Source organism: Brassica napus, unplaced genomic scaffold, assembly GCF_020379485.1.
Source record: "Brassica napus cultivar Da-Ae unplaced genomic scaffold, Da-Ae ScsIHWf_1507;HRSCAF=2103, whole genome shotgun sequence".
NCBI lineage: Eukaryota > Viridiplantae > Streptophyta > Magnoliopsida > Brassicales > Brassicaceae > Brassica > Brassica napus.
The window spans coordinates 12,530-33,748 of record NW_026014922.1 but is presented as its reverse complement, the minus strand read 5'-3'; the positions used below and the strand labels follow the sequence as shown (position 1 = coordinate 33,748).

Genomic DNA, 21,219 nt, shown 5'->3' with positions numbered 1-21,219 from the left:
GAAATCAGATGGGCTTTGTCTAAAGATTGGGCTTAAGTTCGTTCTTTGTTTTCGGCCATGCTACCACCTTACTGCGCAAACCCTAATCTGTGGTGATGAACAGGTGTGTTCTTAGCGGAGACGGTGCCGGTCGAGTGTCCTACCCGTTTCTGTACGTCTTTTTTACGTCTTTAATCCCATTAATTCAGACGCCAACTACGAGATCTTCATTTCCGTAGTTTCCGTCGGCAGTATCGGTTATAAATATGTTAGTATGTCTCTTCTGGGAATCGCGATCTCCAAAATACTCATCTAGATATCGATTGCTCATGGTGGACGTTAAGGTGAGTCAATATTCTTATCCAAGGTGTATTTGACATCGAGTATACTCAGTATTTAGGTGATTAATAACTGAAACATCTTCTATCTTCATCTCTCATCCAGTCGAGTTGCTTTCTCAACAATTGCTTCCTTCAGCATCTGGTTTAGGAAGGTCAAGCAGAAGACCATCAGATTCCCAATGTTCAAGAACGGTGAATCAAGCTTGCTAAATGTATGGTAATTATTCAAACAATTGCAGACATGATTCTAAGTTTTTATTTTATGGTAGACGTTATTTTAGTGATTGGAGTTTATAACTGATTTTTCTGAAGTTTATAACTTCGTTTGGAGTATCTTCGATCCTCACAGTAAAGGCTGCATGCAAAAGCTCAAGGAAATGGATCCTTTAAATTTTGAAACTGTTAGAACCTGTTGTACCTTGCGGCCTCACCTGTTGGAAAGACGATTGTAACTGAAGGAGGAGATGCGACCTTAAGGTTCTGGAATGTCTTACCATCCCTGAAATCTCAGGTAAAAGTAAAAACAATCAACTTATACGCATTAACGCAGTGATATTTTCAGAGATAATAAGTTGATCTTCTCAGTATTAGGTGGGATCTGTGCTGAGCGTAGTCTGCTGGGTGTGACTAGATGTGAAACTATGCTTGAAGAAAGAGTTAGATCCTATGCAAACCACCAAAACCAGGATTCACTTCAACTGGTATTATTATACTTTTGTTAACTTATAGTAGATAATTAGCCGAATTCCTTTCGTAGTTTCCTCAAGCTTTTATTATATGGGAATCATACTTATTGTTTTTGTATCTTCATATAGCTGCTGTAATGAGTTCCATTATCATTTTTAGTCTGTTACTTTTCATGCTATTCAATTACTGAGAGTCATTGGCTAAGATCTTGACACTGAGATTCTTCAGGTTGATGGAACGTCTTGATACTTGAATTCCCTTTCTCATCTTTTCGTAAGAACCAAGGAGTTTGTTTATATCGTCACGTTAAAAACTTAGAGCTTTGCTTTCACAATCGAGGTTTACAATTATCTTCTTTTTTTTACTGAAGTTTTACAGTTATCTTCTTCTATTTTTTTCTGAACTATTGTCTAAAATTATCTTTAAGCAATAATATTCTTTTTTTTTTCTTAAGTACACAACTAACCATCTCTATTGCCCTTCTTTAAGTGGTACACCAGTTTCGATAGGAAAGGCGCTGACCATTTACAAGTTTTGATTTACGTTTACCAGTTGCCACATGCATGAAAACCGTGACATGACTAGGAGATTCTCACAGAGTTAATCACTAACCTGTAAATATAAGTTTCCTGTCATACATTTAGGGTTATGTTCTGGAGGGAGATACAGCCTTCTTTGGTTTAGTATGGTTTAACATATAGTCCGCTTCAAATTTTTTTGGTGTCAATCACGGACCCGTTTCTTTTTGGATTTAAAGTTGCATGCATTTGTGTGTTTGTTATATATATGAAGTCTGGAGGTAAAAGGAGAGACAAACACCATCTGAACCAACATGAGTGACAAGAGCAGAGGAAAAAGAGAGTTCTTCGGTATAGATTTGAGTCATAATTTGTATCATCAGTCTATACCACCTAGATTTCGGTATAGACGACTCCGTCATATTTAAGAGTTTTACATTTCTCGGTTTAATAAAAAACAGCATGTTAACACTTACACATACGTCAAATTATTGGTTACCAAATACAGGGTCCATAATACATGTTTACTGTGTTTCGAATGATTTAGTATATCCATGGAATATATCTACTACATTATTCATACAACAAAATACAAATATATGTCAAATAAATCAACACAATTAGTTTTATTCGTACTAGCTTATTCATACAAAATATATAGCCCCATAAAATATAATCCATATAGTATTAATTATCCTAACATAACTAGATACACATAAATATAATAGTGATAGTTAAAAAAAAACAAATAACAAATTTGTACATCCAAAATACTGTTAGGTTAAAATATATTCTTCCCATATTCTAATGTAACGAAATGTATATTAATTTATATTCATTACTAAGATTTAATACACAATATATACAGAAAAAATATAAAAAAGTAAGAAACCCCTAAGATTTTTTCCTGCGATCTACTCATTGATTCAAAATAATACATAATTCTACGCAAACAATAATAATATATACAAATAACTTGGTTTATTTAGTCTCCACGTACAATAACATATACAGAATCAAACTAATATGTAAAGTTTCATATATAACTGTTTTAATTATTTAAAATTTACATCCCGCCCGTAGGGCGGGCCGATCCTAGTCTTTATATAAGCAGTGGTGACAATAAATCCTAGCAGAAAAAAAAAAGAAGAAGAGAATCGTATATAAGCAAGCATCTATTCTATTTTTTGTCCTGGTCCAGACACATCTAACATACATCATCATGCTTATGACATCAAGTAAACACGATCAAACGCAAAACCAACAAGAGAGCAAATCCTAAGATTTGTGCCTAGCAAAAGAATACTCAAGGTTTGCTGCAGCAAGAAAAGGAATTCAAGAGTCACATCAAATAATTGATAAGACTTTTGTTTGGTTCCTAAAGAACAGAAGAAACTGGTTTATGAGTTAAGTCCATGTGTGTGTTCCAAAAAAAAGAAAAAGAGTTAAGTCCATGTGTAAACTATGGACCGTATGTACTATTGCATACAGTGGCAGGCCAATAAAAACATCTTCTCTAAGGCAACCAATGATATCTTCAAGATAAAATGGTCTGAAACAACCAAACAAATGAAAATGTCATACTTCTATAAACCAAAGTCTATAACTAAAAACAAACAAATGAAAACTGTCAAAAACATCTTATGAGTTTCTATACCCAATCTATCTAATCTATTTTTCTCTTTTTTTTTCTGAGGTAGCTTATCAACGTAATCATGCACTTATTCCACCAGAGAAGCATACAAAAACCCAGTGGTCCATGACCCAACTTTACTTCACCTTTTAGACACTTCAAAATGCTTCAACCTCGTCAACAATATCACCAAGTCTCATTCCTCAACATTTCTTAGCCTACAAGAGCTTCCAATAAGACTAGAGCTTTAAGTTTCTCTCCAGAAATGGAGGGCAAAAAAGCACAAGGACTAGGGTATCTGAAAAAGAAGGCTCCTATGTCAACTTACCATGCGGATGAAGAATTAGAGAATGATACTGATGGAGAAGAGGAAGTTGAGAGAGAGGAAGAGAAGAGGAAAGGAGTGATGGATAGGTTTAAAGGATCTAGCAGCAACCGTGTCTCATCGCGGCTTTGTCAAGTAGATAGATGCACAACTGACTTGAAAGAGGCTAAACAGTATCACCGGAGACACAAAGTGTGCGAAGTTCATGCAAAGGCATCTTCTGTCTATCTCGCAGGCGTTAAACAACGCTTCTGTCAACAATGCAGCAGGTACCATACAAAATTTTGCTGAGTTTTATTAGCCCACACACTTGCTGTAACTTTGAATGGTTTGAAACAGGTTTCACGAGCTCCCAGAGTTTGATGAAGCTAAAAGAAGCTGTCGGAGACGCTTAGCTGGACACAACGAGAGGCGGAGGAAGAGCTCTGGTGAGAGTTTTGGAGAAGGGGCTGGTGGTCGAAGAGGAGTAACTAGTCAGGTGATGCAAAATCAAGAAAGATCAAGGGTAGAGATGACACTTCCTATGTCCAACTCATCATTCAAGCGACCACAGATTAGATAGATAGAGATGCTGTTGGCTCTCTCTCTCTTCTGTCATCTAAAATATCTCTAAGAATCTGAAATTGTGGTACCTATTACAATGTTAAAAATCAGCTGAGTCATGGTATTGACTCCTGGTATAGTATAGAGAAATAAGTAATAACTACCACTCCTCCATGTATTTAATGGATATGCTAAGACTTTGGCTTAACCTTATTCTACATAAGTCTAGTGTGCCATGTATGTTTTGAAGATGATTTGTCATGCTAATTGGTAAAAGGTTTTCAATACATATTTGAGTAAGGAGTGTGAGTTATCCAAAAGCACAAGAGACTAACCGACGATCACTAAAGTTTCAGAGCCAAGAATAAGATGTCTTCTTAGAAATAGTATTGCTTTAGATTTTGCCTAGACTCATTCTATACATGGCTTCTTGATTTTAATAACCAACGACTATTATCAGTTAGGTGGCGTGGAACATCTCCAGATTTTGAATCAACAAATAAATTATTCAAAATCGTTAGTAGTAAAGTGGAGACAGGCAGGAAAAAAAATTAAGCATGACCATAGGTCGACATTAGCTCAACTGGAAAGGATCCTGACCATTCACAGATCCCCAGTTTGATTGACCGTTAGGACGAAACTAATATTAATACATGATGTGTGTTTCGGGCATTGGTGATTACGGCTGAACATCCTGGTAATTCAAAAAAAAAAATTAAACATGAAATGTAATCAAAGGATGGAGCTTGGAGCACAAGTAATCGAAATTTGTTTAATTTAGAAACAAAAGTTACTCTTGAATTGTTCTGCTAAGCTCAACGATTTGGAGCTTGATGTGTGGTGCAATGACACAAAGAATCATGTCAAGGAACACTCTCTTTGTGTCATTTCACCAACACATCAAGCTCGTAGCCTTTTCAATCCCACTAAAGCTAATACTATTAACGCTCAGTCATGTCAACCCTAAGGTCTTATAAGAAGAAGAGATTATCAAGAACGAATAAGAACAAGAAAAAACGCTCATGAATACAAGTAGGAGAACGGGCGAGTAAACCTTGACGAATTCTTTCCAGCTGCAGGGAGGTTTCTCTATGTTATGAACACAAGAGCAAAAGCCTTGCATCTTTACGCTTGCTCTCCTGTAGACATATTAAAAGACCAATACTTAACAATTGTTCTCACAGTTGTCATCTATGTTTTTTTTTTTGTCAACGTCATCTATGTATTTTACTTTGATAAAAAAAATTAGTTAGAGCATGGTTATCGCCATATCTTAAGCCCATTTCTTAGTTATTATGGGTCGAAATAAAAATGAAAAATATTGAAAACATTTGCAAAAGGGCCATCTCATTTCTTAGTTAAGAAGTTCTCGGACTCGTCTTTCAGGGGCAGGTGTCACATGTTAGTTGGGTCTAGGGTTTGTGTACGAAAAAGGAGTGTCTCTCTCGTTCTTCTCATTTCTTCTTCTCTCGAACTCTCTCGACGCCGACAAGGTGGCAAAATTGAAATCCCAATCGTTCTTCTCATTTCTTCTTCCGTCATCCCAAAATTTCGCCGGCGATTTCATGCCCAAATCCAAGATAGCAAATATTATGAGAGCATGTATCATACTCCATAATATGATTGTCGAAGATGAACGACGTACAGAGACTCAAGATGACACGTTTCAAGATGGGGATTTTTCTTTTTGCGTCAAGATGCCTACTGAGCTTTTCAATACACTTGATCGTCGAGTAAGAGTTCGGGATAGACCAGTCCATAAACAATTAAAACTTGATTTGATCAAAAATATATGGGATCAATTTAGGACTGAAAATTAACATTTCATGTTTAAGTTTTTATGAATTGAATAAAAAAATTGTTTTTTTGCATTTTTAATGTTTTTTTTTCAACCTTGTAATTTTTTTTTCAACTTTGTAGTTTTCTTATGTTTTCTATTTTAATGTTATATGTTTTATTTTAAACACAAATAACTTACTAAAAAAATTAAATTTTCTATTTAACTAAGAACCAACAAAAGTATCTACCAATAATCTCCACTTTTACGCAAGTATCTTAACTTCATCTCTTAATCTACATATATTAATAAACTATCCTAAGAAACTTCATCTTGGTCCTAGCAATAAGGATGCTCTTAGAATCTTAAAGAAAACCTGAACAATATCAACTGTACACCTATAAATACTAGGGATATTGCTCCCGCGCAAGCGCGGAGTTATGGACAGAGTTCTTGTTTTATTTCAATATTTGCTAGGGTTATTGTAGTTGTGAATTTTACGTTTTGAGTTGTTTTTCAAGTTTTTTTATTGTTATAGGATTATAGTTGTGATGATGAATTGTGTATGCATTGTTATTCCACTTATGAAGGACTAAATTGTGTTAGTAATGTGATTGATATAGTTCGTGTTGTTGTTTGTTGTGTCACTGAGACTTATTATTTGTTTATTTTTTTAATTTTTTTTTTGTACTGTTGAGAGTACATAAATTATATTAAAGTTGTTGAGTATTTTTTCTCGAGTTTAGTTGTGTAAGTTGTGTGTATTAAGCAATAATTTTTATTATCCTTATTATGTTTGTTATATGTTTTTATTTTATTTTTAAACATGTTGCTCTTACCGGACCTTTAAAACAAATACATAAAGACTTGTAGAAATAACTATAAAATGAGTGACAGTTCTGAGTATTTGGACTTTAATGAGTTTTAAACGAATTTATGTATTTCTCATAAGAAGAAAATAGCATTGGCATGTTGACATTGGACATGTAAGATATTTTAATAAGACAAGAGGAGTGAGCCAGTGGAGCTGTTGTTGCCGCCTTTGTGTCTTTCGAGATTGTCTCTTGTATCTTCTATTGTGGATGTGTTTGTTTATCTTTTATTTGATGGGTAATATGTAAACAAAAATCATTGTTAGTTGTATTTATCAGTGTTTATAACTTACTCTGTTTTTTTTTGTTTAGATAATTTTACTGATCTTGGTTGTCGTCTTCGTCTCTTCGTTGTGAAAGTAAGTTTGTAAATTGTTAAATAGCTGGCTATGTAGTTTGTATTTGTTTAGCTGATTCGATGTATGTGTCGTTGCGAAAGTAAGTTTGTAAATTGTTAAATAGCTGGTCATGTAGTTTGTATTTGTTTAACTGACTCGATGTATGTGTCGTTGAGTTTTAGTTGATGTGATTGGTTTGGTATATTTGTTTTGAAGTTTATTGGAAACATGCTTAACATCCTTAAGAACCAACCTAGTCCCAAGAATAGTTTCCAAGCAAATATCACCAATGCCAGCAACTTGAGCCATCACATCATTTCTCATCTTCACATAGCCATAGTTACACGTGGTATAGGTAGAAAACAAATCCCGCTGTGATGTTGCATGAGTCGTAGCTCCACCATCAATCTCGCAGCTGGTGTCTTGAGATGCGACATTAATGGCATCACCCTCAAGAAGAATGGAAGCTGATCTTCGGTGACAGTCACCCGATCTACCTTTTCTTCTTGATTTTCTTGTTGCTTGTTCTTCAACTTCCAACAATCATTTTTCATGTGCCATTTCTTATGACATAAATAACACTCATTATTAGTGAATTTATCATATTTTCTCATGCTCTTGTTCTTGTCCTTCTTGGGATCTCTATTCGAACTCCTCCCCCATGATTCAATAATAAAGACATCTGAACGCGGACTGCTAGCATTCGACTGCCTTCTTGCTTCCTTATTAAGAACAATGTTCTTCACTGAATCCATCAAAATAACACTTTCCAACGCGAAGTTACAAAGAGACATCTTGAAAACCTCCCAAGAATCAGGTAAAGTACCGAGAAGCCACAGACCGTGAATCTCATCATCAAACTTAATGCCCATATCAGACAACTTGTTGAGCAATCCCTGAAACACATTCAAATGATTTGTTATTGGAGTTCCTCCTGATACCTCAGCTCAATCAATTTCTTGAGCATGAACATCTTGTTATTTACGGTCTTCCTAGCATACAACTGCTCCAGCTTCTTCCACAAAAAAACGAGCATCCGTCTCAATCTCAATATGATGCAAAACATTATCATCTATCCACTGCCTTATCAACCCATACACTTGGTGATGCAGCAACTTACACTTCTCATCCGTCTTTTTTTCACGTTTCTTCTCCTCGAAGACTGGAACATGGAATTCTTTAACAAATAGCAGAGCTTCCATCTTTCCCTTCCATAGATGATAGTAATTAGCACAATTCAATCTTATCATCATGCCCATATTCTCTATCATTCACACAAGCGAACAATAACCCAAAGTTATCAAACCCAAAGCTCTAAAATCTGGCTCTGATACCACTTTGTTGGAAAAAACATGGCACAGCGGAATATATGATCGTGTTTCCCTGACCTTGTGTAAACCTGTGACAAAAATACTTCGACGATAGAAACATATAATATAAGAAATAACCCAAGTTCTAAAAAGCGGCCGCACCGCCCGATTAAGCGGCGGAGAAACACTAGGCGGAGGTTGAGCGAGGCAATTTCGTCTTATTCGGCCAATAACTCGGAGTCCTCAAAAAAATTCAAGTTTTTTGAGGTTTTGAGCTTATAATCGAGTTTCTAGATGTTAAATCTATAAATATTAAGTATAAACATCAAGAAAAACGCAAAAGAAACGGATGAAATCGGTGGAATAAAGCTGTGGCGGCTCTGCAATTAAGTGTCGGAGACTGGGATCAAACTCGCGAACTGTCCCTTATATTTAAGCTTCAGAAACCACTTTGCCATAGATAATATCATTACCAAAAACGGAAATCACCTATTCATATCTATAATTTATCAGAAAATTGAATAATCATTAAAAAATTATCTCCGATTTTTTTCCAACTCGCTAGGTCCAGACCAACCGCTCGACTCACACCTAGCGCGATTCCGAACATGGGAAATAACTAAATGAGACAAGCAATTTTTACGTTGGAAACCTCCTCGATGTGAGAAGAGAAAACCAACAGGACCGTAGTCCACTCAAAAATCTGCTATATAAATGGGTATGAGTACAACCACGTCCTCCGTGTTCAACACCTTCAGAGACTCTAGCTACAAAGAGTTATCTCCAACACAAGAACAACAACAACAACAAGAGAGCAACACCAAAGCTTCAAAACAGGCAGCCACAAGACGACCTCAGCTTACTAGGACTCCGGCAACCGGAGACTAATCCCGCCGTACAAATCCAAGATGAACAAATCAATGACACCTCTGCCAAATTTCAGCTCAATCAGAGAAGATCCAACAGTCAGATTCACCAAACACTCAAGACAACACTGATGAATAACTATGACGATCAGCTTCACTAAAACCCAGACAACAGAAAATCCAACAGTTGTAATCTAAACTCCTTCGGTGAACCTTTAACCCACTGACTAAAGAAACCTCCCACAAAATATCAACCCGATCAGAATCCGTTTGACTTTCCAAACCTGCCTCGACAAACCCAGACGAAATATGTCTTCTTTTCTCCTTTTTGTTTTCTTTTGTGTAATGAACAAGTGCTACTCGTTTCCTCCTTTGTGACCAAGAAGATAAAAGATCATCTATCTTAAGGAGTATAATCTTTTTTGTTTTCGTGCTTTCCTAAACTAAATATTGATTGCTCTGGATTGGGTTAGGCCTACCTTATGGCCCACTAATATTAGGTCCACTTTAACTTGGGTCGGATAGTAACTTGGGTCGGGTCGGGTCATTGAAGTTTATATTCATAGTAGTAGAAAGGGAAATCAAATCGAGGAAAGGAGGAGGAGCACTTGTTCTTCTCGATCTCTCCTTGGTGCTCGGGAGAGAGAAAAAGAGGAAGAAGATCTCTCTGTATATTATATTCGAGCGACTTCGTCTAACCATCAGGTAATCTGAATGCGATCCTCGATTTTCCAATTGAATGAATGTCTAGATCATCAATCAAACTTTAGTAATGATAGATCTCAAGTTTTGGAATTTAATCGTAAATCTGCAGTGAGAAAATGGATGGTGTTGCCGGTTTACAAGAGGCAGCTGGGGCCAGATTTAGCCACGTTGAGTTAATCGGGAGAGGATCCTTTGGTGATGTCTACAAAGCGTAAGATGATCTTATATCTTCTTGGTCTCAAAGGAGGCTTCTTTTTTCTTTTTTGTGAGGGGAAGGGGCTACTTAGGTTCATCTAACTCATTGACATTATGTAATTTGAGATCTTCCTGGCGAGAAATATATATATATTATATATTCCAACCTTTGTTTCTAGGAGAATCCGAGTGGCATTAATTTTCTCTCTTTCATATCAGTATTGACTAGAAACAGTGTGTCTGCCTTATTCTTATGTTGAGCTTTTGCATCTGCTTCTCAGGTTTGATTCGGAACTTAACAAAGAAGTTGCCATTAAAGTTATTGATCTGGAAGAATCGTAAGTATCTGCCTTCTCAATACGATTTTTCTCGCTAGTCTTCACTTATGCTTTTGGATATCATTCTTTTCGCTCTCTACTAAAATTGCGCTTCTCATTGATACTTGATTTCTTCTGTGACTGTGAGAGATAGCTATAGTTTACTAACTAGACCTTTTACTTCATATCTGGCAGAGAAGACGAGATTGAAGATATACAGAAGGTATTTTCTTGGATTAACTTAAATTTTTTGGTAATTATTAGCAATGCAAGCTCGTCATGTTCACGTTCTGTTATTAACCGCAGGAAATTTCAGTATTGTCACAATGCCGTTGCCCATACATTACCGAATACTATGGTTCTTACCTCCACCAGACCAAGTTATGGATCATCATGGAATATATGGCTGGTGGCTCAGTTGCTGACCTGGTTCGTTATTTCACACATCTCTGTGCACTTCTTACTCTATACTTGTTGGTGCAAATTATAATCCTCTTTGTGATTTACGAGTGTAGCTACAACCAGGGCATCCATTGGATGAAATTTCAATTGCTTGTATTACGCGGGATTTACTTCATGCTGTTGAATATCTCCACACTGAAGGAAAGATCCACAGAGATATCAAAGGTTTTGCTCTGCTAATATATTTCAAAATCTTGTGACTTTTCTTGATCCAACTGTGTTCTTGTCGCTTATTGCATAAAAATTGTTTTCTTTTTCCTATTTTGCAGCCGCTAATATTTTGTTGTCCGAGAATGGAGATGTTAAGGTATGCTCTACTTCTGAAACTCAATTCATTAAATTCGTAAGTTTCTTATATGTCCGAGTGGTTTAGTTGCACTTCTGATCGCCAACTTCTTTCACACAATTCAGGTTGCGGATTTTGGTGTATCTGCACAATTAACCCGGACAATTTCAAGGAGAAAGGTGCTTATCTTATTATGCTAATGAAACTCCTGGTTCAGTATCGTGTTTCTTTCTTCATCATCTATAGTGCTTATTGTTCGAGGAATTAGAGTTCTCTTTAAATAGGCTTTCCATTCACTTTTCTACCCTTATCGCTGTGGCTTTGTGCACTTTTAGTGGACTACGTCACATAATTTTGTGCACGTTTTCAAAGTCTTGTGATTCCAATGTTCGAACATGTTAATAATTTTATCTCATACGTGATCCCATGAAAGCTGAAGGATATAACTTTACTATGTGTAGCTCTCCCTGTGATAGTTAAGTGTTATTATACAACTATTTGTGCTGCATTTACTAATAATATAAAATTGACAGACATTTGTAGGAACACCGTTTTGGATGGCACCAGAAGTGATTCAAAATTCAGAAGGGTATAATGAGAAGGTATCTTGCATCTTCTTTACTTCTTATAGCTAACCCAATATTGTGTATATGTTCTGACTTTACATGTTTGTATCCTTTCTGATATTTTCTCTGTTCTGTTGTCGGATTGGTAAATCGTTTCCAGGCAGATATATGGTCTCTCGGAATAACAATGATTGAGATGGCAAAAGGAGAACCTCCCCTTGCTGACCTTCATCCTATGAGAGTGCTTTTTATCATTCCCCGGGAAAGCCCTCCTCAGGTTTCATAATTCTTATTTTATTTTTGGCACGACAGTAGCTTGTTAGATGGTTGGAATGCATCATTTTCTAGAGGAAACTTGATAATTCCATATGTCTTGATTGCGATATTTAACGTTTTTTTTAAATTTCCTCCACAGTTAGATGAGCATTTTTCTCGTCCTTTGAAGGAATTTGTTTCATTTTGCTTGAAAAAGGCTCCTGCTGAGGTATTTGTAGTGCATTCTCTGCTCTTTATTGCCAGACACGGCGTACCAAGATCTCTCATGCAACTCTTCCTTTATACTTTCAGAGACCAAGTGCCAAAGAACTTCTCAAACATAGATTTATAAAGAGTGCTAGGAAAAGCCCGAAACTTCTGGAGAGAATAAGGTGATGCTTGTTCTCGTCATCCGTGTTGATTTATTTCTCCGCTTATTTGGTTGTGTGACAATACATATGCGGTTTTGATATGTAGATGGTTTTCCACTTTGTTCCTTTTTACCTGTCTGCTTTATGCCAAAAGAAATTACAGGACAGGAAGAATTCTTATGCTGTCTTTTTTTTTTGTTTGAAGGGAGCGGCCAAAGTACCAAGTAAAAGAGGACGAAGATAGTCCAACATGTGATCCGAAATCTCCGGCTGAATCATCTGGGACTGTTAGAGTGGCTAGAGATGACAGAGGCCATGGAACTTCTGGAACTAGGTTGGATCAATGGTCTTTTCTTGGGATTTCTTCTGTATTTCTTGTTATCACCATGCTGAGAACTTGTAGTTACAGTTTTCAGGGAAGAACAATCAAAAATGCCGGGTGGGATTTTAGCATTGGGGGTTCCCAGAGTGCTGGAACTGTTAGAGCTTTGAAGCCTCCTCAATCCAGGGAAAGGCGCCAAGAAGTTACTTCTGATCAGAGTTTTCAAAAATCATCACGAGCCAGTGCTAGTCAGTTGTCTTCCACTTCTGGTGCTGCAGTCCCCGAAATCTCTGAAGGAGGTTTTCTTAAAAGAGATTCTTATCAGAATGACTGTCAAGAAGAGGTAAGATCCTTTGCCTCTTGTGTTTCACGTTACTTGGTAGATCATACACTGTCTCATCCTGGTCATTCTGAATTTTAGGATGATTCATCACTCAGTGGTTCTGGAACTGTTGTCATAAGATCTCCCAGAAGCTCTCAATCATCTTCAGTATTTCGTGATCTAAGCTCTGGGGTATTGGAAATTCTTTCTCCTTTTTTTCTTAAGATCAAGTCTGTATGCTCTACCTTGGTCCCTGTCTTGCTGTTCCAACAACTATTATGTCTAATGTCTAATTACAGCTTTGTGTAGTCTACCAGCAGGTATACATCTTTTGATGATGCTTCTACAAGTGGAACGGTTGTTGTCCGTGGGCAGAATGATGATTCTGGATCACCTCGAACACCAAAATCAAGATTAGGGCTTCAAGAAAGAAGTTCAAGTGCCTCTGAAGATAGCATAGCAAATCTTGCAGAGGTTGCTTAACCTTGATTAATACTTTTCTCTTTTGAGTTGTCTCCAGTGTTCTTACTCATTCATTCAATTCGTTGTACCTTCTTCTTACAGGCAAAGGTAGCACTTGAAGCAGGTTTCAGAAGGAGCAATGCTAGGGAAAGACTTGGTAATGGGAAGGTTAACAAAAGAAGGGAACAAGCAAAAGATAGTTCTGATCATTTGAGGTTAGTTTTTGTGTAAAGTATACACTAAGCTTTCAGCTGATCACAGGTTTTTTCATTTTATTTCTGACCTGAAATAATTACGTTGCAGAAGTTCCCGCGATGATTCTGATAAACAAAAACCACTCATAAGATCGCAACAAGTGAGTGATGATGAAGATGAGTCTGAATTGGCATCATTATCTGCATCATTGTCACTATTGCTCTTACCATCCCTGAAAGAGGTGAGTTCCTTATTTCTAATCGACGAACATTGGGCAATCTTCCTTCTCTCAATAAGTAAAGAGTTTGCTTCGATTTGGAGAAAAAAGTTTTCGTATTTTGAGAAAAGCTGCGAATGATGTAGGCTGTTGGGGGTGACACTTCAAAAGGATCAGTTGGACACAGAGTTTCGAGAGCCTTAGTGAAGATGGAACGAGAAAAGCCTGGTTCTTCTGAAGCATTTATCGCCAAACTGATTGAACAGTTGGGAAGGTGAGGGAAGCTGTAAAAAAAAGAAACACACAATTGCATAGATTTTATTAGTCATCTTATTTGTCAATATACCTTGAAAATTGTCATGCAGTTCAAAGGAAGTGTCAGTGAAAGAAGTGCAAGACATGGCGATCCGTGTGTTCGGTAAGACAGTGAACAATGATGCAGAAAACAAAAGAAAGCAAGCAAGCAAAGAGTTTGCTTCCAATACCAACGTTAGCCCACTTGGAAGATTCTTATTCTCAAGGTTTGGCTGAGGATGAGAGTCATTACATTCTTCCTCAAAAATCGAAATCAGATTGATGACTTTTCTTTTTTTGTTCTTCGTGTTTGCAGATGGCTAGGCCAAACATCACGTGATCTTAACCCAAGTTGAGACATGGAGAGAACATAAGACTGGTGTTTGTGTTTGTGTGTCTTGACATTGGTTGATGCATTGAATTTTGGTACTTATGTGTATAATTTATTTGTTCAGCAGAAGATGGGTGTATTTATGAATTTTAAGTAAAATTTCCCCTTTCTTTTTTTCTTTTTATTGGGATCTTTTTAATCTTTATTTTTTATTATTCCTTCCTGTTTTTTTCGAGAGGAAGCATATTCTTAGTTGTATAATTAAGGGCTTGCCTTTATCTGTGCAATGCAATCACTCTTTTACCATTCATTCATCTATAACTCATTATTCGTCAACTAATTGATATCACTCTTCTTCCTCATATCCTTATAGGTTTGTGTGTTTCTTTTACTGCAAAACAAGAGATAATTGTTGGTGGTTTGGTTACCTTGAGAGGTGTGAGTGAAGGTATCATGTCCATGTCTCACTTACGTTATGCTCCCAAATAGTGCTGGGAATATGAATCATTATCCGCGGGCTCCGTCCCATTTGAGCGGGTGCGAGATGAGTGATTTGAAAATTTTGGTTCGCGGATGCGGGTGCGGGTTGAGTGACTTTTATGCGGGGCGGGTGCGGGTCAGCCAAAATTGAGTGCGGGTATCCGCCAACCCGCAAAAACTAAAAAAAAAGATTTTTTTTAAAATATTATTTTTAAATGGAAATTTTTTTAAAAATAATTTAATTTTAATTATAAATAGATTAGTATTTATTATTTTTAATAAAAATTATTTAAAATATTAAATTTTATTGTTATTTTTAATAAAAATATTTAAATATTAAATTTTCTTGTTATTTTTAATAAAAAATATTTAAATTAATAATTTTTAATATTATTAATATTATCCGCGGGTCTAGCGGATCACCCGCTGGTTTAAGCGGGGCAGGTGCGGATTTCATATTTTCTTCTTGCGGGTTAAGCGGGTCAAATTTTTTGAGTAAAAAAATCAGTTTACCCGCGGGTTGGCGGGTCAGCGGAGCGGGTTTGACCCGCAACCCAGCTCTCCCAAATCACATAACGTTTCTTGTATTGAACTCCCACCGAGAATGATGTATATATTCTGGCAACAATAGTTTTGTGATGTTGGCCGGCACTATTCCTACCATTTTGGGATCCTTAGGCTCATGAAATCCCATCACATACCTTGGTTAACATGATACGTTTTTGTTTGTTGTTTTTTTTTCTTTTTGGTATCAATTCGGGAACAACTGTGTAAATAATTTTGATACGGGAATGCTTGATCATATTGTCAAATGTTCGGAGCTAACACCAAAAGTGTTATCTCTTGTTACCAAAAAAGAAATACGTAGATAAGTAAGTGAGTTCCTTTCGACCAGAGAAATGGTCAAAGTCTCAAAAACGAAATGACCTCCTTAAACATCTCATGATAATATTATTATTTATTTAAAATTTTAAATGACAAAACAAGAATGAAATAATGGTAGAATGACATCATTCAAATGAATCTCTCGAACTTTGGCACGAGTTTCAATCGTCTCTCTCTCTCTTTTAGAACCATCTGTTGCGGGTGTTCATAGTGAGAGTTTTCTTAATGTTACTTTATTAAAACCATATAGTCACAGTCACAGAGTTCAAAAACGGCGTTTTGTATCCGCCGTTATCGTCCACGTGACTGGAGGCCGCACCAAAACAAACACCAGAGTTTGTATGTGTGACCCAGTTAAACTGAAGTTAATTCTCAACCGACGTGTCTGGAGTGATTGGAAATATTTTACACTTCCTTCACGCAAACCCATTTATTTTTGGATTGTAGCCTAAATCTGTAACGTAAATGGCTTTGAATGCACATTTGAAATAAACAAAATATTTATTTCTGTTAAAGAGTGTAAAATTTGTTTTGCTAAAAAAATAAATATCATTTCAAGAATGAATAAAAAGTTTTACAAAGATGTTTGTGACAGCTTGTAAAACTTTTTTTGTTTTAACACCCGGCCAGCTTGTAAAAAACCAAGTAATTGGTTCCACGATAAAGAAGATTAAAAAAAAACATGAAACAAACGATAACCAGTAACTAATTTAAACTTCTTTTTTTTAACTACTTTAAACTTCAGCTTGTAAGTATCCATTTATAGAATTAGCGATAAGAAATGAAACTGACACACAATTTCAATAAACAACGATCGACAACAACGCTAAAGTGGGAAGGAGAACCGACGGACACTATATATACAAGATGCATTTTGCCTGGTCGACGGTCGTGCCAGCACCCGAGTGACGTGACATGAATATAATTAGTGCTAAATTTAAAATATTCAACTTTTAAAGACCTCGACATAACTTCGTATATACGAATTCTGTGTTTCATGTCCACTTACTAGCTTTTAAAAAAGAAAGTCCACTTACACTTCATACGTTCCTGATTCTCAGCCGCATGCATTCCTACTTTCTGAAAGGGAGCTGTATATATGAATCGCATTTTGTTTTTTTTTTCACATATTTGTGTTAGCAAACATGATTTATGCTTTGTAATTCTATAACTACTAAAAGTACAACAATAGTTGATTTCAATATAGAAGTGCTTATATTAAACGTCTTAATTTTTCTGCCTCTCTGAATCAGTGTCAACAATAATGATCAAAGGTAGTATATATAAATGGCATTAGTGGAGCATTAACACTCCATAACAGAAATTGGTTGAAAACCTCTTGTGATCTTCTACTATTTTTGGTTTGCTGACAATGCGAGTGGTTTATCACTATAACGGGTTCTCCTTAGTCGTTTAAGTATCTGGTTCATGTAACTTAATTCTTGTTCTAAGGCTATTATCCTCCTTTTTTGCTATTATTCTATTGATACATCCGTCTTTTTGTTATTGAAAATGTTTTAATAAAATATTATATCAACGATTTTGAAAGTGAAAAAAATGTAAATTTTAAACTAAAAGAAAACTAAACTTACAAATTTTAAACTAAAATGAATACAACTGAACACCCTAAATAGTAAAAAGAAAACGTGACTGGCTTTGTGTTTACGCAACGTCACTCTCATACCATTAATAGTAAAATATTAGTAATATGTCACAGAGAAAAATGAACTGATAGTGATAAGAATGCAAATGTTTTTCTACTGGTTTTTGTAGCTTCATTCTTTTTTAATTCCAAAAAGCCAAAAATAAAGAGAACGTTACTGTGTTCAAAAAAAAAAGTAGAGAACGTTACTATGTTCATCCACGTGGAGATGGTGATGATGAAGACGCTGGCCGTTGGATCAAAGCGATAGTGCTTAACTGCTTATACGTTTTTGATACCAAATTTGGGGACAAGAATCCAATCAGATCGCACCTTCCTTGTCTCTCATTTTGAAACCGCCTCATCATCTTAACCTCCTTAAACGCGATCGTTTCAATATTCCAAACTTGTTAAATAGTCGGATTAGTCTTTTAAGTTAATTTAATTTCTGCAAACTCAGAAAGTCAAAAGGTCGACCAAACTATGAACAGTAGGGCCCATGAAAATGACATAGGCGTAAAGAAGTGTTCCTCACCGCAGCCAAAGAGTGGGGTCCTCCCACGACCGGTGCGTGTGTGCAGTGCAGAACACTTAATTGGTCCATTGTTTTCAAGGACGACGATAACTATTTTATTTATTTTCATTTTATAGAATAATACAACTATAATTATCACTATTAAGAAGTATTTGTAACACGACCGCACGACCAAAACTACTATAATAATTATATTCTTTTTTTCTTTTTCTTATCCTTGCAGAAAGAAAAAGATTATAACAAAAGCTTATACCTTCTGTTACACGTTCATATTATATACATCGATCTTCCCATGTCAACTTATTAAACCATCACGATATTCTTATAAAACGGGTAATATATAATTTTTAGACAGAAACAAAAATAAAGATACTATCATAGGAGAACGCACTTTCTCTTAATTTAGAAGACCCGACGCATGCACTGTCTGGAGAAGCGACCTATTCCGCCGGAGGAGGGAAGTTAAGGTCCAGGTTGAGCAGCTGAGGTTTCTCCTCAGTTTCATCCTCGAACTCAAGGACAGACGACGAGTCAGACTCGCTCTCGGCCCCACACGTAGCACACGCCGTCATGTTACAGCAGTAAACAGGACGTGCAACAGGAGGACGTGCAGCAAGAGGACGTGCAGCAAGAGGACGTGCAACAGGAACCTGAGGATAACATGCGCCGCCGCCGCTACTGCCACCTAAGCTGAGCCTGAGATGCAGAGGTGCAAGTCTCGCCGCCAGGGGAGAGACCGAGTGGACGGTTCTGCTTTTTCTAGGACCACGAGTGTAACCGCTGCCTTTAAATTGAAGCTCAAGGAGTGTCGGGAAATTCGTCTTAGCGTTCGCTCCGCGAAGCTCACGTGCTGCAGCGTCGTAGGCACGCGCCGCCTGTTGAGCAGTGTCAAAGGTACCGAGCCAGACCCGGATTCTCTTAAACGGATCTCGGATCTCAGCTGCATATTTTCCCCATGGACGCTTCCTCACACCTCTGTAATGAATCTCTTCCGCATTGTTCTCGACAGGGTTTGGGTTTGGTTTCGAACCACTCTTTGTCATGGTAATCAAGAACAACGGTGAAAGACTCTTGTGGTGATGAGTAGAGAAGCTGTCTTTTTATAGTGTGAGGAGATTAATGCCTACACTCCATTTAGGGACCTTTCAAAACCATTTAGATGGGTTATTACAATGAACCGGTTTTTTTGGGTTTGTCGTTTGTATTATCCACTTACATATATCAACGTGTTTACGCCTTTTTCTTGCAAAGATTCTTTTTTATTTTTTTAACTAAAGATTCTTATTTTCTACCTCGTGGTTTTCTAAAAAGAAATTAAACATGGACTACACAAATCACAGTACGTTCAACGAGATATGATATGAGTACAGTTGATATTTTACTCATTTTAACTGAAGTTACTGGTTTTGGAATGCAAATTGGTATGATTTGGGGTGTCCACATTCCAACTTATTGTGTAAAATGTGAATATTAAAGCTACAATATCACATTACCACATGAAGGTTATTATCTCAAATAAAATTGGTAAACACAACGACCAAATATATCTTTCAAAAAAAAAATATACAATGACCAAAATATATTTATATTAAACAAAATTATAGGGCATGATGAAAAATATTTATTTATCGAACAAAATTGTCGGATATAACTAAAAAGGAAAACATCTATAAACGACAAACTCGATTATATTTGAAAATTGTCGGATATTCATTAAGCCGGATAATTTATCGATAAACGACAAACTCGATTATATTTGAAAATTATAGACTATAGCGACAAAAACTTTCTATTCCGAATAAATTTGTCGGATACGACTATATAAAAGTAATTTTATCACACCGGATAAATTAGCGGCTATAACGGCAAAAGTTATTATATTAAACAAATTATTAGATAGGATAAAAAAATTATACCAATAAAATTAATGGTTAGAACAGTAACAAAAATATTTATCAAATAATTTGGTCGGATACATCGACAAAATATCATACCAAATACATTCGTAGGATTTGAGGACAGTAAAAACTATAGTATTGAATAAAATTATTGGATTTGATAGTTAGATCAACTGATATATATCTATATATGTTATTCTTATGCGACTATTTATATTAAATCTTAGTCGCAATGAAATCATAGCTGAATAAGTATCCAATAAATATATCGGTAAAATACATTTTATAAAAAATGATTTTGATTTGTTTTATTTAGTTAGCTTTCATGTGTATTTTGTAGTTGAAGAAATCATTTATCATCACTAAAATGGCTTTGTTATAAAGTTTTCCTTGTTGCATGTAAAGTTTTTTAATGGTAAAATATTATATATATATATATATATTAAGAAATAATTTCTTTATAAGTAACAAAAAATAGACTAAATATCATTAAAGTAAATGTTAGATGTGTTTCATTACTAGTCGTTTTTGTTATAATTAAGTGTCGATTTATGATTTTTCACATGAATAAAGAGAACATGTAAACATTTCTTATATTTTTACTAATGATTGCATAATAATTTCTTATATTTTTACTAATTAATACATAATATTTTCTTACTAGCTCCCTCTGTTTCATATTAAGTGTCGTTTTAGACTTGTGCATACGAATTAAGAAAATAATTAATTTTGCATGTTTTCTATATAAAAACACAATTACCTATATACCTAACCATATTTCAACCAATAGAAAAACAAATAACATAATAAAATTAATAAATTTTCTATTGAAAACCGAAAATGACACTTATTTTGTAACAAAATTTTTTTTCTAGAACAATTAATATGAAACGGAGGGAGTATATTTTTACTGATTAAATACCTAACATTTTCTCTAGTTTATAAGCTGAGATACTTGGATAAAACTGAATATTTTTTAAATATATACTAAAATTGAAGTAAGCAATCTTTAGAACGTTGTTAATTTGTAAAATGGATAAAATATAATTTAATAAATACATCTTCAAACATACTATGTGTTGCAGTTACAATTTTTTTTTTGCATCAACCAATAAGTGGTTGTTTTCTAGGTTTTTTTTTGCAAATTAATCTTAGTCAGTCGAATGTGTAATTGTGAACTTCAACGATCATAAGCATCTAATTACATGATAAAGACATGTTTACTGAAATTGAACAGGTAAAACTGTCCCTTTTTTGGACAATGCATACATATTCAGGAAATACATATGC

At 35.6% G+C, this 21,219-nt stretch overlaps 3 protein-coding genes across 5 annotated transcripts; 2 read left to right on the top strand and 1 right to left on the bottom strand.

Moving 5' to 3' along the window:
- Positions 1-3,025: 3,025 nt before the first annotated feature.
- Positions 3,026-4,317, top strand: LOC111203933 (squamosa promoter-binding-like protein 5). Its single transcript, XM_022698085.2, has 2 exons — positions 3,026-3,752; positions 3,823-4,317. The coding sequence occupies exons 1-2, from the start codon at positions 3,424-3,426 to the stop codon at positions 4,043-4,045; spliced, it is 552 nt and encodes a 183-aa protein (XP_022553806.2). The 5' UTR covers positions 3,026-3,423; the 3' UTR covers positions 4,046-4,317.
- Positions 4,318-9,734: 5,417 nt separating this feature from the next.
- LOC106445735 (germinal center kinase 1-like) lies at positions 9,735-14,795 on the top strand. Of its 3 annotated transcripts, none has more exons than XM_048772246.1 (21): positions 9,735-9,894; positions 10,004-10,105; positions 10,371-10,427; positions 10,602-10,629; positions 10,713-10,835; positions 10,922-11,033; positions 11,138-11,175; positions 11,280-11,333; positions 11,688-11,756; positions 11,881-11,997; positions 12,136-12,204; positions 12,288-12,367; positions 12,552-12,680; positions 12,756-13,011; positions 13,090-13,182; positions 13,300-13,464; positions 13,555-13,667; positions 13,759-13,888; positions 14,011-14,138; positions 14,230-14,385; positions 14,475-14,795. In XM_048772246.1, exons 2-21 carry the CDS (start codon positions 10,011-10,013, stop codon positions 14,512-14,514), a joined length of 2,052 nt encoding a protein of 683 aa, XP_048628203.1. In that variant the 5' UTR covers positions 9,735-9,894; positions 10,004-10,010; the 3' UTR covers positions 14,515-14,795. The 3 variants fall into 3 exon arrangements, with proteins under 3 accessions (XP_048628203.1, XP_048628202.1, XP_048628201.1); XM_048772245.1 differs by having other exon boundaries at positions 13,756-13,888; XM_048772244.1 differs by having other exon boundaries at positions 12,552-13,011; positions 13,756-13,888.
- A 3,488-nt stretch (positions 14,796-18,283) lies between these two features.
- On the bottom strand, positions 18,284-19,151 carry LOC125597639 (ethylene-responsive transcription factor 4-like). The gene has a single exon (XM_048772247.1). The coding sequence runs from the start codon at positions 19,072-19,074 to the stop codon at positions 18,472-18,474; it is 603 nt and encodes a 200-aa protein (XP_048628204.1). The 5' UTR covers positions 19,075-19,151; the 3' UTR covers positions 18,284-18,471.
- Positions 19,152-21,219: the final 2,068 nt, after the last annotated feature.

What these genes read in the sequence shown, in the direction of transcription:
- LOC111203933 (XM_022698085.2), top strand. Translation starts at nt 3,424, where the DNA reads ATGGAGGGCAAAAAAGCACAAGGACTAGGGTATCTGAAAAAGAAGGCT. An exon ending in TTCTGTCAACAATGCAGCAG is followed by an intron (nt 3,753 to 3,822) that starts GTACCATACAAA and finishes GGTTTGAAACAG; the next exon opens with GTTTCACGAGCTCCCAGAGT.
- LOC106445735 (XM_048772244.1), top strand. Translation starts at nt 10,011, where the DNA reads ATGGATGGTGTTGCCGGTTTACAAGAGGCAGCTGGGGCCAGATTTAGC. An exon ending in TTTGGTGATGTCTACAAAGC is followed by an intron (nt 10,106 to 10,370) that starts GTAAGATGATCT and finishes TCTGCTTCTCAG; the next exon opens with GTTTGATTCGGAACTTAACA. An exon ending in GATAGTTCTGATCATTTGAG is followed by an intron (nt 13,668 to 13,755) that starts GTTAGTTTTTGT and finishes ATTACGTTGCAG; the next exon opens with AAGTTCCCGCGATGATTCTG.
- LOC125597639 (XM_048772247.1), bottom strand. Translation starts at nt 19,074, where the DNA reads ATGACAAAGAGTGGTTCGAAACCAAACCCAAACCCTGTCGAGAACAAT.